This window comes from Vicugna pacos, chromosome 17, assembly GCF_048564905.1.
Source record: "Vicugna pacos chromosome 17, VicPac4, whole genome shotgun sequence".
Lineage (NCBI taxonomy): Eukaryota > Metazoa > Chordata > Mammalia > Artiodactyla > Camelidae > Vicugna > Vicugna pacos.
Window position 1 is genome coordinate 21,130,882 of NC_133003.1, and position 13,740 is coordinate 21,144,621.

At 47.7% G+C, this 13,740-nt stretch overlaps 1 protein-coding gene and 1 pseudogene across 2 annotated transcripts in view; both read right to left on the reverse strand.

Annotated features, from left to right (window-relative positions):
- PFKFB4 (6-phosphofructo-2-kinase/fructose-2,6-biphosphatase 4) overlaps window positions 1-13,740 on the reverse strand; it is a 33,573-nt gene that overhangs the window by 9,594 nt on the left and 10,239 nt on the right. For both annotated transcript variants that reach the window (XM_006196269.4, XM_031686588.2), the window contains exons 4-9: window positions 10,845-10,911; window positions 8,611-8,685; window positions 8,003-8,059; window positions 7,173-7,294; window positions 5,271-5,478; window positions 4,596-4,742 (exon numbers count right to left, since the gene is read on the reverse strand). In XM_006196269.4, coding sequence (XP_006196331.1) covers window positions 4,596-4,742; window positions 5,271-5,478; window positions 7,173-7,294; window positions 8,003-8,059; window positions 8,611-8,685; window positions 10,845-10,911 — 676 coding nt within the window. The remainder of the gene's footprint in view (window positions 1-4,595; window positions 4,743-5,270; window positions 5,479-7,172; window positions 7,295-8,002; window positions 8,060-8,610; window positions 8,686-10,844; window positions 10,912-13,740) is intronic.
- On the reverse strand, window positions 2,514-2,643 carry LOC116284040 (U2 spliceosomal RNA; annotated as a pseudogene).

Here is a 13,740-nt window from a genome sequence, read left to right on the forward strand (position 1 = left end):
TTTTAAAAAGGAAAAATAAAGCAGTAAATTGTGTTTCGGGGCTAAGAAAAATAAATCCCAGTGTTGACATAGAAGGCTGTTTACCACCACAGAAGGAAAGAAAAAAGATAAACACAGAAAGATGACTAATAGATCATAGACATCAGAATAGTTACCAAACTTGAAGGATAAAGAAGGGAATCCAGAGTATCTAGGAAAACCATCAGATTAACTTCAAAGGGGAAAAAAAGTCAGGACTGCCAGGGCTTCTCTGCAAAACCAAATGCTCAAGCCGTAGCCATGTCCCTGGAGGGCAGACTCCAGGCCGCTAAATGGGGAGCTGCTGTTTGTGTGAAAAAGAAATCGGGGCGAGAGACTTCCCATAACTCCCAACAGCCACAACTGATGGAAATGGGTTAAGTGAACTATAAAGTGAGTTAAAAAACTGCTTACTCTTTTGAAAGAGTTCACCAGTTCTGAAGAAGAGATAAGACAGATAAAAAATAAACCATGACACTATAATCTACCCAATTACAGTAAGGAAAAAACAAGCAGAAAGGAAACAAATGGAAATAACACACCTTCAACATTCCCAAGAGAGTCAAGAATTATTTCCATTACTAATTTTGCTAAGTTTTATTTTAGTTATTCCTTTATTTATGAGCATTCTGCTTAAGAATGTTTTTGAGAAGCTTTACAGTAATGACTACTGGAATAAAAATACTGCCTGTCTTTCAAATCGCAGCAGAGATGATGTTTATATAGAAAAACAAAAAATTGGGATAAAGAGAAAACTGCAAGTTATTGAAAAAACAGCAATTACAACGATAAATGTAAATCAATTTTGATCTCTAAACAAAAAGATCTCTCAGGCTAAAAAAATAAATCAAAGATATGCTGCTTTCATCTAAAGACATGATACAAAAGGATTAAAAATAAAGGGGAGTATGTATAATCAAAAACAGATAAAAAGCAGGAATAGAAAATTAAACCCTAAATTAAGATCTAATAAGGGAGGGCATAGCTCAGTGGTTGAGCACATGGCTAGCATGCACAAGGTCCTGGATTCAATCCCCAGTACCTCGACTAAAAATAAATAAATAAACCTAATTACCCCCCCGCCAAAAAAAAAGAAGAAGAAGAAGAAGAAGAAGATCTAATAGCTCCTTGAGAAAAACCTAGGAGAATCAATTAAAACATTACTAGAGTAAATAAATGAGAAAATAGAAAAACAACAGAATGGATACAGTCTGAGATCTGGTTCTCCAGGGAAAAATTCAATGAGTGATCAATCTCTCACAAATCTAATTTAAAAAAACTCCCACAATATCAAAGGATGGGAAAAGGGGTAATAATGGCTAATACTGCGATATAACTGCATGGATATTACTCTATTATGTACGAATGACTTATCCTGATGAACAAATAAATTTTGAATAAAATAAACTATCAAGATGACTCAGGGGTGAAGAGATGGATAGGAAATGATAAAGCAGGAACTACAGGCGTACCTTGGAGATATTGTGGGTCTGGTTCCAGATCATTGCAATAAAGTGAGTCACACTAGTTTTTTGGTTTCCCAGTGCATACAAAAGTTATGTTTACACTATACACTATTCAGTGTGCAATAGCATTTTGTCTAAAAAAAAAGTACATACCTTAATTAAAAAGTTCTTTATTACTAAAACATGCTAAGCATCACCTGAGACTTCAGCGAGTGGTAGTAGTAACATCAACTTATCTGACTGCAGATCACCAAACAAATGTAACAATAATAACGAAAAAGTTTGAACTATTGCAAGAATTACCAAAACATGACCCAGAGACACTAAGAGAACAAATGTTGTTGGAAAAATGGCACCGATAGATGTACCGGATACAGGGCTGCCATAAAACTTCAATCTGTAAAAAACACATCTGCAAAGTGCAATAAAGCAAAGTGCGATAAAATGAGGTCTGCCTGAAAAAACAAAACAAAACAAAACAAAAGGTCTGCCTGAACAGTGAAAGGCTGATGGTAGAAGCCTGGGGGTGGGGTGTGACACACCCTAAGGTGACTCCCAGTGAGTCAAGCTCTTATATAATCCCCTTCCCTTGAGTGTGGGCAGAAGCAGTGACTGGCTTCTAACCGACAGACTATGGCAAAGGTGGCAGAGTGTATAAACCCTGACAGCAGTTTTATTTTCTTTTTTATGATGCAAGTGCCTGACTCCACTTGGATCACAGAGGCGTCCAACTCAAAGGGGCATCCCTTTCAAAGCCGGCTATCTCCAATATACATGCTGCCAGACGTGTGAGGAGATAAAGAATCAGGCCACTGCCGCCTCCTTTGTTTTAGAGATCTTAGTTGATTCTGATAACTGACTCTTTGGGTCACTTGTTTTTTTTCTCTTCCCTTGCTTCTCCTCGCCCCTAACCACCCCCTACCCATCTACTGCAACCTCGCTGTGTGGCCCCAGGTGTGCCATGTCATTTCCAGGTCTTGCAAGTAATGAGCCTCTGTTTTGGTTTTTTTTTCTCCAAAGTTCCCTGACAGTGATTGCTGAGTGAATCCTGCAATCATAATACGAACCACAAGGGCCAGTACAACCACAACAACACTGGTTATTAAACTGATAAGAACAGATACTACACTTGATCTTAGCCAAAAGGCCGAGAAGCGATAACACTGGTTATTGACAGAGACTGAGACTGGCACAAAAGAGGATGTCAATTCTATGACCGTGCTATATAACATAAGACTCTGTCTTAACTCACTATGGAGAAAGAGACTCCCTACTGGCTTTAACGGATGATGCTGTTCCATTGTGAGAAGGTCACATGGCAAGGAAAAGTGAGTGGCCGCTAGGAGCTGAGCACCCCTTGGCTGAGAGCTATTAAGAAACTAGGCCCTCACTCCCATAACCATAAGGAGATGAATTATGCCAACAACCACATGAGCCTGCAAGAAGATCGCAAGCCTCAGATGAGACTAAAGGCCTGGCCACATCATGACTAAAGCCTGGTGAGACTCTGAGCACAGAGCCCGGCCATGCCTCAACAGACTCCTGACCCACAGACATCTATCTATCTCACAGATAATTAATGTGTGTTGTTTAAAGCCACTAAGTTCATGGTAATTTCTTATGCAGCAATGGAAAGTTAATCGGGTGGGCATACAGGCATTCCTGTTAAAGTCTTTCAACTCTGCTCTTTGTTTAAAACTTTGAGGGGGAAGGAGGAAACCATCATTTTCATGGAGGTAAAACTTACATACAATAAAGTTAACCAGTCTTAAGTACAATTCAGTGAGTGGGTTTTACATGTATAAAGGTGTATAACAGCCACCACAATCACACTATAAAACATTTCTATCATCCGTCACGTTTGTTGCTTTCTCCCCTTTGCAACTGATCAACTCTCTAATTTTTACCCACTGTTTCCGCAAAAGCTTTCTGTTCTCTCCACCATCTGTTTCTAGGACTCCAGCAACACGTGTTAGAATGTCCTGTATTGTCACATACCACTGATGCACTGTTCCTTTGAAACTCTCCATAATAAAATATTGGGGGACAAAAAAGATGACTCAAGAATATGTTTCCAAAATAGACCAAGGAAGATATTCTAGTTGTCATCAAAAACATACCTCAAAGAACACAAAGCCCCAGGCCAGGGAGCTTTGCTGAAGGAAGAGTGAATCCCAAGGGCTCAGAAAAGACTGATAATCCACCAAATTTATTTCATCATATCAGCCCATTAAATTAAGACCGAAACAAGGAAATCTAGTTTGCTCATCACTTATTCCTGCCACCATGACACAAAACAGAAATACAAGATACTTAAACTGGGAAGATGACAACTGGATTATCCTTATTTCAGAAGATCTAATAACTTCTTGAGAAAAACCTAAAAGAATCAACTGAAACATTGCTAGAGTAAATAAAAGAATTTGGTCACTTTTTTTTTTAAACAAACTAGAGATATAAATAACCTGACAAGATCTTACAAGATCTTATTCACAAGAAACCACAAAGAGGCTTCCTCCTTGAGGTCAATAAACATAGCTAAAAAAAAAAACCTGCCATAATTAAAACAGTGTGGTACTGGTGCGTGAACATATATATATACCCTATTAAGAGCTTAAGTTAACCTCTATATTATAAAAGTAGATAAAAAATAAATTTCTTCTATATAGCACAGAGAACTATATTCATTATTTTTGTCATAACCTTTAATGAAAAAGAATATGAAAACGAATATGAAACGAACTGGGACATCATGCTGTGCACCAGAAACTGACACACTATAACTGATTATACTTCAATAAAAAAAAACAAAGAGCTCAATGTAAAATAGGTAAAATAAATCAGTGGGGAAAAAGATGGATAGATAGTTATAGGTAAATGAGGTAACCAGGCAAAAATCAGATTTAAAGCTTATGTCAGGGTACCAAAACAAATTCTGGTTGGTCTAGATAGTTATATGCCAAAGAAAGGAAGGAGTGAAGGATGAATCAAAACCCTAAATGACAACAAAATGTTAAAGAAAAAGCTCTCCCTGACCCTCAACACTGTCATCCTAGGTGAGCACAGCCATGCGCGGGGGCCTGGGCAGGGGGCGGAAGAGACGGTGATTACCGCATCAATCTCGTTGAGAACCTTCCACTGCTCGTAAGGCACACCCAGTGCCTCGGCCGTCTGGATTGTCCTCTTCATCTGGCTTGTCCAGACCTTTAGGTCCTTGATGTTCTGATCACTGATGAACTGGGCCAGACTCTTAGCAAACTGAAACACATCCCCAGCAAATTAAGTGGCATGGGTCCTGAGCTGCCATCAAAGGACCCCACAGCCACAGGGTCCATGGAGTCATGTTCAGCCTCAGAAAACACAGGTTCGGTAAAAAATACGACCTAACCTCTCAATGACACCCACACCCACAAGTGCATTTCTTTTGCATTCTTCCCTGACCCTGAGTGTAGTTCCAGCTGGGGCTGAGTCCCCAGCCAGTGCTCACCCCACAACCAGGTGCCCTGGGCTGGTGGACCTCCCCACTGAGGCCTCAGTTTCTCTCCAGGACTGTGGCACAGCATCAGCTGTACTGTGGGGACTCAGGTCATGCCCAGAATCGGAATTGGCTCAGCTGGTGACATCTCACACAGAAGCCAGAGATCCAGGCATCTGCTGGGTGCTTGGTGACCTTCCTTAAATGCTGGGAACATTCCAGACTGCATAAGGCCACCCACCTGGCTTGCCCACTAGCTGGAGTCCAGCACGAGTACACACACACACACACACACACTCACACACACTGACCTCCCTGCCCCGGGGGGACAGGCCTGGGTCCCCGCCGATCCGGCCCTTGAGGTTGAGCTCACTCTCCCCGTGCCGGCAGAGGTAGATGGAGCGGGGTGTCACATGGATGTTCATAAGGTAATACACAATGCGGCTCTGGATGTGGTCGGCCACACGGTTCACCACGTAGCTCTGCCCCACGTCCATGATCTTGATGTAGGACAGATCCCTTCCCGACAGAAGGCAGAGAAAGGCCTGTGAGTGTGACCCAGGGGCCTTGCATCTCTGACCACCAGGCTGGAGACTGTGACACACAGGACTGACAACTGGTGTGCGAGTGATGGGGGTGAGGTGGGAGCAACGGGACAGGCATGACACACAGACAAACCCTGTGAGAGGTGCTGCATACTCATCATGCTTGCAAAACGTGAGGGGTCAGTCCTACCACATCGGGACTTTCATCGCTGCTCTACATCCCCCAGGCCCCTCTTGACTACATCTGAGCTCTCAACGCACTGTCTGTAAGGTGAACAAGAGACAGTTTGCTCCAGGATTGACCTAGGAGTAGCTGGCAAACACTCATCCCCTCCACTCTTCCTGGTCAGCCACCCACAGGCCTGGCCTTGCCTTCCACCAGTGATCCTCCCCATGGAGAAAAGCCCGGGGCACCTGTGTGTGCCAAGCGGCAGCCACACGCCACACCAGACAGCAGGTGGACAAGACAAGAAGCACAGGAGGACGGTGCTGGTGGCAGCAGCCTATAAGCCCAGCTTGGCCACTTCCCCTGCTTGGACCAGTGCGGCACTGCAGTGTGGAGAACTGGCTTTGGTTTATGTCTGCAGGGGCGGGGGCGGGGGGGGCAGCAAGAAGAAAGCGGGGCTTCTCAGGCATCGAGCTCCGGTTCAGCTGGGAGCCCCCCTGGGTGGTCTCATTTGAGTTCTCATTGTCTGGATTGTGACCTTGGTTTAGGTTTAGGGTTGTTATACTGATGCTACCGATAAAAAGAGCAGCATTTACTGACAAATCCAACAAGAGCTGCGTCAGAAAAGCCCCACAAGCCCAGTCTCCTCACAGAACCATGGGGAGAGATGCTGTGCCAGGGAGACCAGGAAACGTGGAAAAGCACAGAGAGGCCCGGGCAGCAAGCGCCACCTTGCACCAGCCCAGCTGAGGAGACTTCCAGCCAGTCCAGGGACTGACGCGTGAACACCCTAGAAACCATCCCTCCAACAGACGCTTGCTTTCCTTGGTCCGTACGCATTATATACTCATACGTAATTATAAACCACCCAAACACCAGTTCACATTCCAGCCTTTTCATTTAATGCTACATAACAGACACTTTCCTATGTCTCTCTGGCATGGGTGCTAAGAACCGTGTAAATGTCACTGTTACGCACTTAACCACTGCCCCCACTTCCACTATAATCCAGGAGCTGGCGGATCAGGGCCAGCAAGTCAAACTCAGCCTGCAGCCTGGTTTTGTAAATAAAGTTTTATTGGAACACAGACATGCCCATTTATTTACATATTGTCCGTGCTCCTTTGCACTAAACTGCAAAGTTAAGTAGCTGTGACAGAGACTGTATGTCTCCAAAGCCTAAAATACCTACCACCTGACCCTTTACAGAAAAAGAGTTTGCCCACGGCTGCTGTAAGAGCCTCAGCCGAACACCCCTTAGGGGTGCCTCCTCTAAAAATAAATAGGTTAAACCTAATTACCTACCCACCTACCCAAAAAAAAAAACCCGAAACAAAAAAACTAAAATAACTTTACCCAAAAAAACCCCAGATGGAGAGAAAAGAGCAGCCTTTCTCATCCCAAATCCACTCAGGAGCCCACCTGCCTCAGGGAGGCACAGGAGGCAGCCGAGTGGACTGCCCACCCACCACAGCTGAGGACCCAGTGCTGCCCCGGCTCACCTGTCCAGGTCCTCATCCAGCGACTCGTACGAATTCTCATAGCACTCAATGCGCCTCATGAAATCCTCCGTGGCCTCATCACTGTCACGGTTGACATAGTCGGGGCTGCCCAGTTTCACTTGCTGCCGGAGCCAGGCACAGAGCAAGGACACATCAGGGTGGGAGGCCAGGCAGGGTCGGAGACCAAGGAGGACGCTGGACAGGGGGTGGGGGGAGACTGGGCCAAGGCTGGGGCGCAGGGCTGGAAGCTGATCCCGGGGGCTGGCCCCATTAGGAAGAGTCCAGCGGCTCCCTGGTCCGAGCTCCCACACCAGTGCTAAAAGACTATTACTGGGCACCCCATGATCACAGTCCTTCATCTTTGTGGTACAGGGAGGTGAGGCCAGAGGGGCAAGCGGCCTCGAAGCCCCTCCCCATCTGAACTGTCTCCCCAAACCCAGATGTTCACACCTGGGATAAACCAGGGGAGGGGAGAACGGTCAAGTTTCTTTCTCTTTCAAAATATAAACACCACCCCCCACCTCACTCTCCTACAGCCAGGACTGAAGCTCCTCTTTCATCATCGCGGGAAGCGTGATGGGGAAGGAGAGGAAAGTTAAGAGAGAGGAGGAAGCATGAACGCCCACCAGCCACAGGGCCCTCCACACCAGCGGTCCTTGGGGGTCTAGGATCCCTGACCCAGCCATCTACAGCCTCCCCACCCCACCCCAATGTTCAAGGAGACCAAATTAAGACCAGCCCAGACATCCACCCAACCTAAAGAGGGACCTCAGTGTCACATGCCATCTTGGTTGTGTTACTGCCCCCACAAGGTCAGATGTACCACTCACCACGATGTTGGCAGCTATGACCTCAGGATCCACACAGATGGACTCGACAAAAAAGGTCTGCGGCAAAGACCGGGGCGGGCAGGAGGGGAGGAACCACAGACACATTTAGGGCCCTGGGCCTGGCTCCCCAGTGCTCCCTACCCACTGAGGGCCATGCTGACCAGCAGCCAGGGCCTCAAGGTCCTTCTCAGGGTAGGGCAGGGTCAAAGAGCATGGAACCAAAGCAGGTGCTGCCTTATCCAGGACTGTCCCACAAAGACCCCTGCCTCCCTGGAAAGAGAACCCCAGGTGGGGGGGAGTATATAGCTCAAGTGGTAGAGCACATGCTTAGCATGCATGAGGTTGTAGGTTCAATCCCCAGTGCCTCCTCTAAAAATAAATAGGTTAAACCTAATTACCTACTCACCTACCAAAAAAAAAAAAAAAAAAAAAAACAAAGAAACCCAAAATAACTTTATCCAAAAAAACCCCAGGTGGAGAGAAAAGAGCAGCGCTTCTCATCCCAAATCCACTCAGGAGCCCACCTGCCCAGTGTCCTGCACACAGCGGCCCCAGAGGGACCGATCCTGCCATAGCCCACCCGAGGAGGTAAGCCAAGGAGGCCTCACCTTGTAGCCGTTCTGTTCCCCAAAATTAAAGATGGTGGCTCTTCGTTCTCGGGTGGTATTTGTTGCATCAAAAACCTAGGACCAAACTGGGGTTAACTTGGCCTCTGGCCCTGGAGAAGGTGGGAGGAACCAACAGCTGCAGCACAGGGACTGCTCTTCTCACCAGTACCAGCCGCTGTCCAGCCCCCGCCTGGCCAGTCTCCTTCAGACCTGCAGCAGCTGGGCGGGTCCTCCCCTTCCCCGGGAGCAGGCCAAGGACACTGGAAGAAGAGGGTGCCTATGCTCCCAGCAGTGCAGCAGGCACTCAGCTCATGTTTGAGCAACAAGACTTTCGGGGAAACCAGTCAAACCTGGAGAACTGAAGCCACGTTTACTTCCACTCCAGCCTGAGACCCCAGTGAAATGGGAACAGTAGGACAAAGAGAATACGAGAGGAGAGGAGATGGGAGATGTCAAGAGACTGAGAGCAACAGAGAAAAGCAAACACAAGCCTTCACCAGCCAGAGCGCACCTGCTCGTGTGGAACCAAGAGAGTCAGGAATAGGGCACAGGCATCTCTGAAAAAAGGGACAAGTGTGTGGAGGAAATAGGGGGACTGGCTGGCAGTGCAACAAAGAGCAGGTGGGGCCTCGGGTCCCTCCTTTCCTCCTCCAGCCAGGCTCTGCGCCCCCGGGGCCCGCCCAGTACCCTTCTGTGCAGCCCACCCACTGCACACCCAAGCAGCTTCCAGAGCATCACTTCTTAAAAAGGGCGTTCGACCAGGGCTCGTGGGATACTCCAGCAAAACCTCTAATGTGCAAAACAGAGACTCAATCAAGCAGAATAAAAGGAACTTCAAGAAATGAGGACAAGTCACAGAACAGAAGGAAAGGTCAAAAAAATGGTAATTATTATCTAAAGAGAGATATAAAATGCTATAGTAAGCACAAAGCAGGAACAGAGTTCTAAAAAAAACTGGAACATTCAGAGAATAGGACATTTAAACTTTGGAAATTAGAAGGTGATCACAGGAGTTTTGGGGTTTTTTTTAATTCAGCCAAACACTTCTAAGATCATCTTGAGGAAGTTTCCCTGAAAGTAGAACAAAAAAGACAAAAAGATAGAAAATAAGCGAGAAAAAAGATACAATTGGGGATCAGGTCTAGCATGTAGCCACCAGGAGTTCCAAAAAAAGCAGCTCAGAAAACAGGAGCGGAGTGAGGACTCAGGTGTGAGAAAGCGGCAGGGGTGGTTTATCAAAGTAAAATATAAAATATACGGTTATTTCCCTGACCTGATGGAGAAGATTTTCCTGATGGAGGGGGCCTCCCAGGGACCCAGCCTTGCAGAGAAGACCCACCATAAGGCACATCACCTTGAAGACCCTAAAGGCTACCCCAAATACAACACTGCAAATCAATTATACTTCAATTTAAAAAGTTAGTAAAAAAAAACAAAAAACTTTAAAGGCTTCCCCAGAGGAAGAGACACAAGAAGCCCCCAGTTGTCTCTAAGAGGTGTTTTAAGGAAGATCAGCAAACCAGATTGACATCAGACTTTCCCACAGCCACTGTAGTGGCCATCATACCACAGAGCAACGCAATGGAAATTCTAAAGGACTGGACTTGCTACCGAAGGAAGTGCCCCAGCAAAACGAGTCAGTAAACCAAGGAAAAGGAAGTCATGGGATCCAAGAGCAGGGCATTAAACTCAGGAGGGAAGAGAAGGAAATTCCCAGGGTGATGGCTGTGGCAACTGATCCAGATGGAGCTGAGAGACGGAGAGCTGCGAGACGGAGAGCTGCGGGATGCACATCTTCGAGAGGGAAAGAGAAGTGTTTGACTGCATAGGGCTGGGGTAGGGCCCTTTCCCACAGGCACCCTTGCTCAGCCTTGTACCACTCATCCATCTGACTGGTGGGGCCAACACGAAGGTGGAACTCCCTTACCCTGCATTCAACTGGTTCCTGGAACCACCATCAAGGGACGGGCGGGTTACTCCCCACACCAGGCAAAATCACATTTGCTAAAGACTTAGGTAACGTGACGCCTCTAACTTGCACAGCATTCTGAGGGAACTCCTGCAGGGTCACACAGGACCATAAGCCCAGAGGGAAACTCCTGGCCCGGGTGCAGCCTCTGGCTTCCTCCTGCAGAGCAGCTGCGGACTTCTTCGCTGGGCTGGCTCCCAGGGGCATCAAGGGCCACACACACCCTGCCTTCCTCTCCCAGGTGTCACCAGGGTATTATACTCACCGCCACGTGTCCCCCCTCCTCACTAAGGAACCGCCGAACGTCGCGGAGGGCTGCCAGGGCACACTGCCTTCAGGAAAGACAAGGTGGGATCAGCCAAGCACCTGACTGGCTGCAGAAGGGCAGAAAGTCAGGTTTATACCCCACACCACATGGGAGAGGGGACAGCTCCTGGGGCCCCTTCTCTCTTCTCGAGGTTTGCCTTCCTCTGGGAAGATTTTCAGTGTTTGGTAACTCTGCTCCTACAGGGAGAAGGCTACAGGTGTGTCCCCAGCCCTTGGGAATACTTTTTGAAATAACACTTTTCTGGACTTTCCTTCCTCATTTCATCTCTCACAAATCCAGGCTGCAGGTTTGCCCAATTCGTGATTTCTTAGAGCCATGCATTTTCCCCGTTTATCAAAACCAGCATTTTTAAAACCAGACACTCCCTTGTGGTGTGTGTTGGGGGCTGGTGGTGGGAGAGGAGGCTATCACTGGACCCCAGGGCAGCATCAAGCTTCGTGTTCAATTTTCTCTCCTAGCAGGGAGACGTGGACTAAGAATGCGGCCTGCCACATCATTTATAATAAACTGTTCCCTTTATAATAAACTGGTAAACAGAGCTCAAGTATGTTCCTGAGCTCTGGGAGCTGGAACAGTCATCTGCTCTAGCAAATTACTGAACCTGAAGATGGGCTTGTGGGAACCCCCAGTTTATAGCCAGTCAGTCAGAAGTCTTTGGTGGCCCCCCAGGGACTTGTGCCTGGTGTGTGATGTCCGGGCAGTCCTGAGGGACTGAGCCTCAGCCCGTGGGAACCGACGCTAACTCCATGTAGACAGGCCAGAATTGAACTGAACGGCTGGACACCAGTTGGTATCGCAGAACAACTTGGTGACACAGGAAAACAGCCCAGTGTCCCCAAACTCTCCTGTGTAGCATGTGACTGAAAAGGCATAGGTATGATTGAACGTGAGCATACAGGGTGTGTCTGTGCATGCACCCATGTGCACGATTATAGGTTTATGTATGTGTCCAAACACGTGCATGGAGGATATCAACATGTGTGAATGCCCACGGGCACACCTATGGTGTGCGTGCACGCCTTCCCACAGTGCGTGACTGTGCGTGCATACACAGGGCATGCTTGCTGTGTAATTATACACACACCCACATGTGTTTATAGAGTGAGCACACATGTGTACGTGTCCACACTTGTGCCTCTGAGACCCGCAAGTGTGTGTGTATAACAGGTATGATGTGTGTGTGCACCCGCCCTCATGAGTGTGTGATGGCGGGGCGAAAAGAGGTTACCTAGCAGGCCTGAAACTCCTGCCCTTTGAAAGGCCTGCTGGCAAGGTTGGCCCTTGACTGGAGTCTGGGAACTGAAACAGTTCCCTACACCAGTGAACTTTCCCTAAATAACGAGAGTGGGTCTCTGTGTCTCGACAGTTCACGCAAACAATACGCTTTTTGCCGAACACCTGCTTTCCTTTTGGGATTCTCGAGTTTTGGTACACGCTAGGCACAGGGTGCCTACCTGACCAGCCCCAGTAGGAGCCCTGGGCATGTGTCTCTGAGGAACTTCCTGGTAGACAACGCTTCACGTCGTGTTGTCACAATTCGAGGCTGGAAGAATTAGGTGCATCCTATGTGACTCCGAGGGGAGAGGATTCTTGGATGCTTGCACCTGGCTCCCTCTGGACGTAACCCCACACACCTTTTCCCTTTGCTGATTTTGCTTTGTATCATTTGGCTGTAAGAACCTTAGCCAGGAATACGACCACATGCTGAGTCCTGTGAGTCATCCTAGCATATCAGCACTGCCATGCTTGAGTGCATTATGAGGTATGCGAGGGTGTGTATTCGCCCTTGTGTGTGACATGACTGTGCGTGCATGAGTCTGAGTATTTATATGTGCAGGTGGCCACACGCGTGGATTCTCCCATGTATAGCGTGGCTGTGTACACATGGGGCTGATGTGCGGTTGGAGATGGCACACATGAGTATGAATGTGCCCGGTGGTGAATGTGTACCCATGACTTGCGTGTGCACATGTGGCATGCATGCCCTCTTCTAGACCTCCCACCATGCCCAGAGTCGGACAGACCTCCACACTGTGTAGTTCTAGGAACCTCAACAATGTGTAAGTACCTGGATCTCTGGGAAATGCAGGCATCTTCCCAGGTTTCCCACTTTTGAAAAGTCTGATCTTTCTTTTTTGCCAAGTATCTCTGGGACATTTCAGGCTGGTTAACGGGAAATGGTCCCACGGCCCAGTGGCCAGACTCAAGCTTTGGATACAGGAGGGAGAGTCTCTAGGAACAGCCAGAGGGTGTGGCTACAAGAGAGGCACGTGTGAACCTGCCCCCAGCTTATACTGCTGGGGCCACTGTTCCAGCTGGGTGATCTTGGACAAGCTCCCTAACTTCTCTGAGCCTGGATTTCCCCATGTGAATTAATCCCTGTTCCTGCCTTCGATGGGCAGTCAGAGCAGAATGACTGGCGGGCTCTGGCAATGCTAGCTCCCTCATTCTCCCCACAAACACTCCGGATTCAGACAAGCCTGGCTGCAAACTCTGAGTGATCCCAGACAAAACCATCACTTTCTGACCTCAGTCTCAGCATTTGGGGTAGTGAGGCACCACCACACACTGCAGAGATCACCCCACTGCAGAAATCAAATCAGCTAATGAATGTCCACAACTTGCGGCTGTTGCAGAATTTGCATCTGATAAAACGTTTGACCTACTAATTGGGTAATACTGGAATAATGGGCAGAACAGTTTTAGTGTATATGTGCTTAGGTTTAAGTCTGGGCTCTGTGAAGTAATCTGGTATTCTGTGTGAGACCTCTGAGCTTCAGTTTCTTCATCTGTAAAATGGGAGGGGTGGCAATAGGCACCACACACCCAGCAC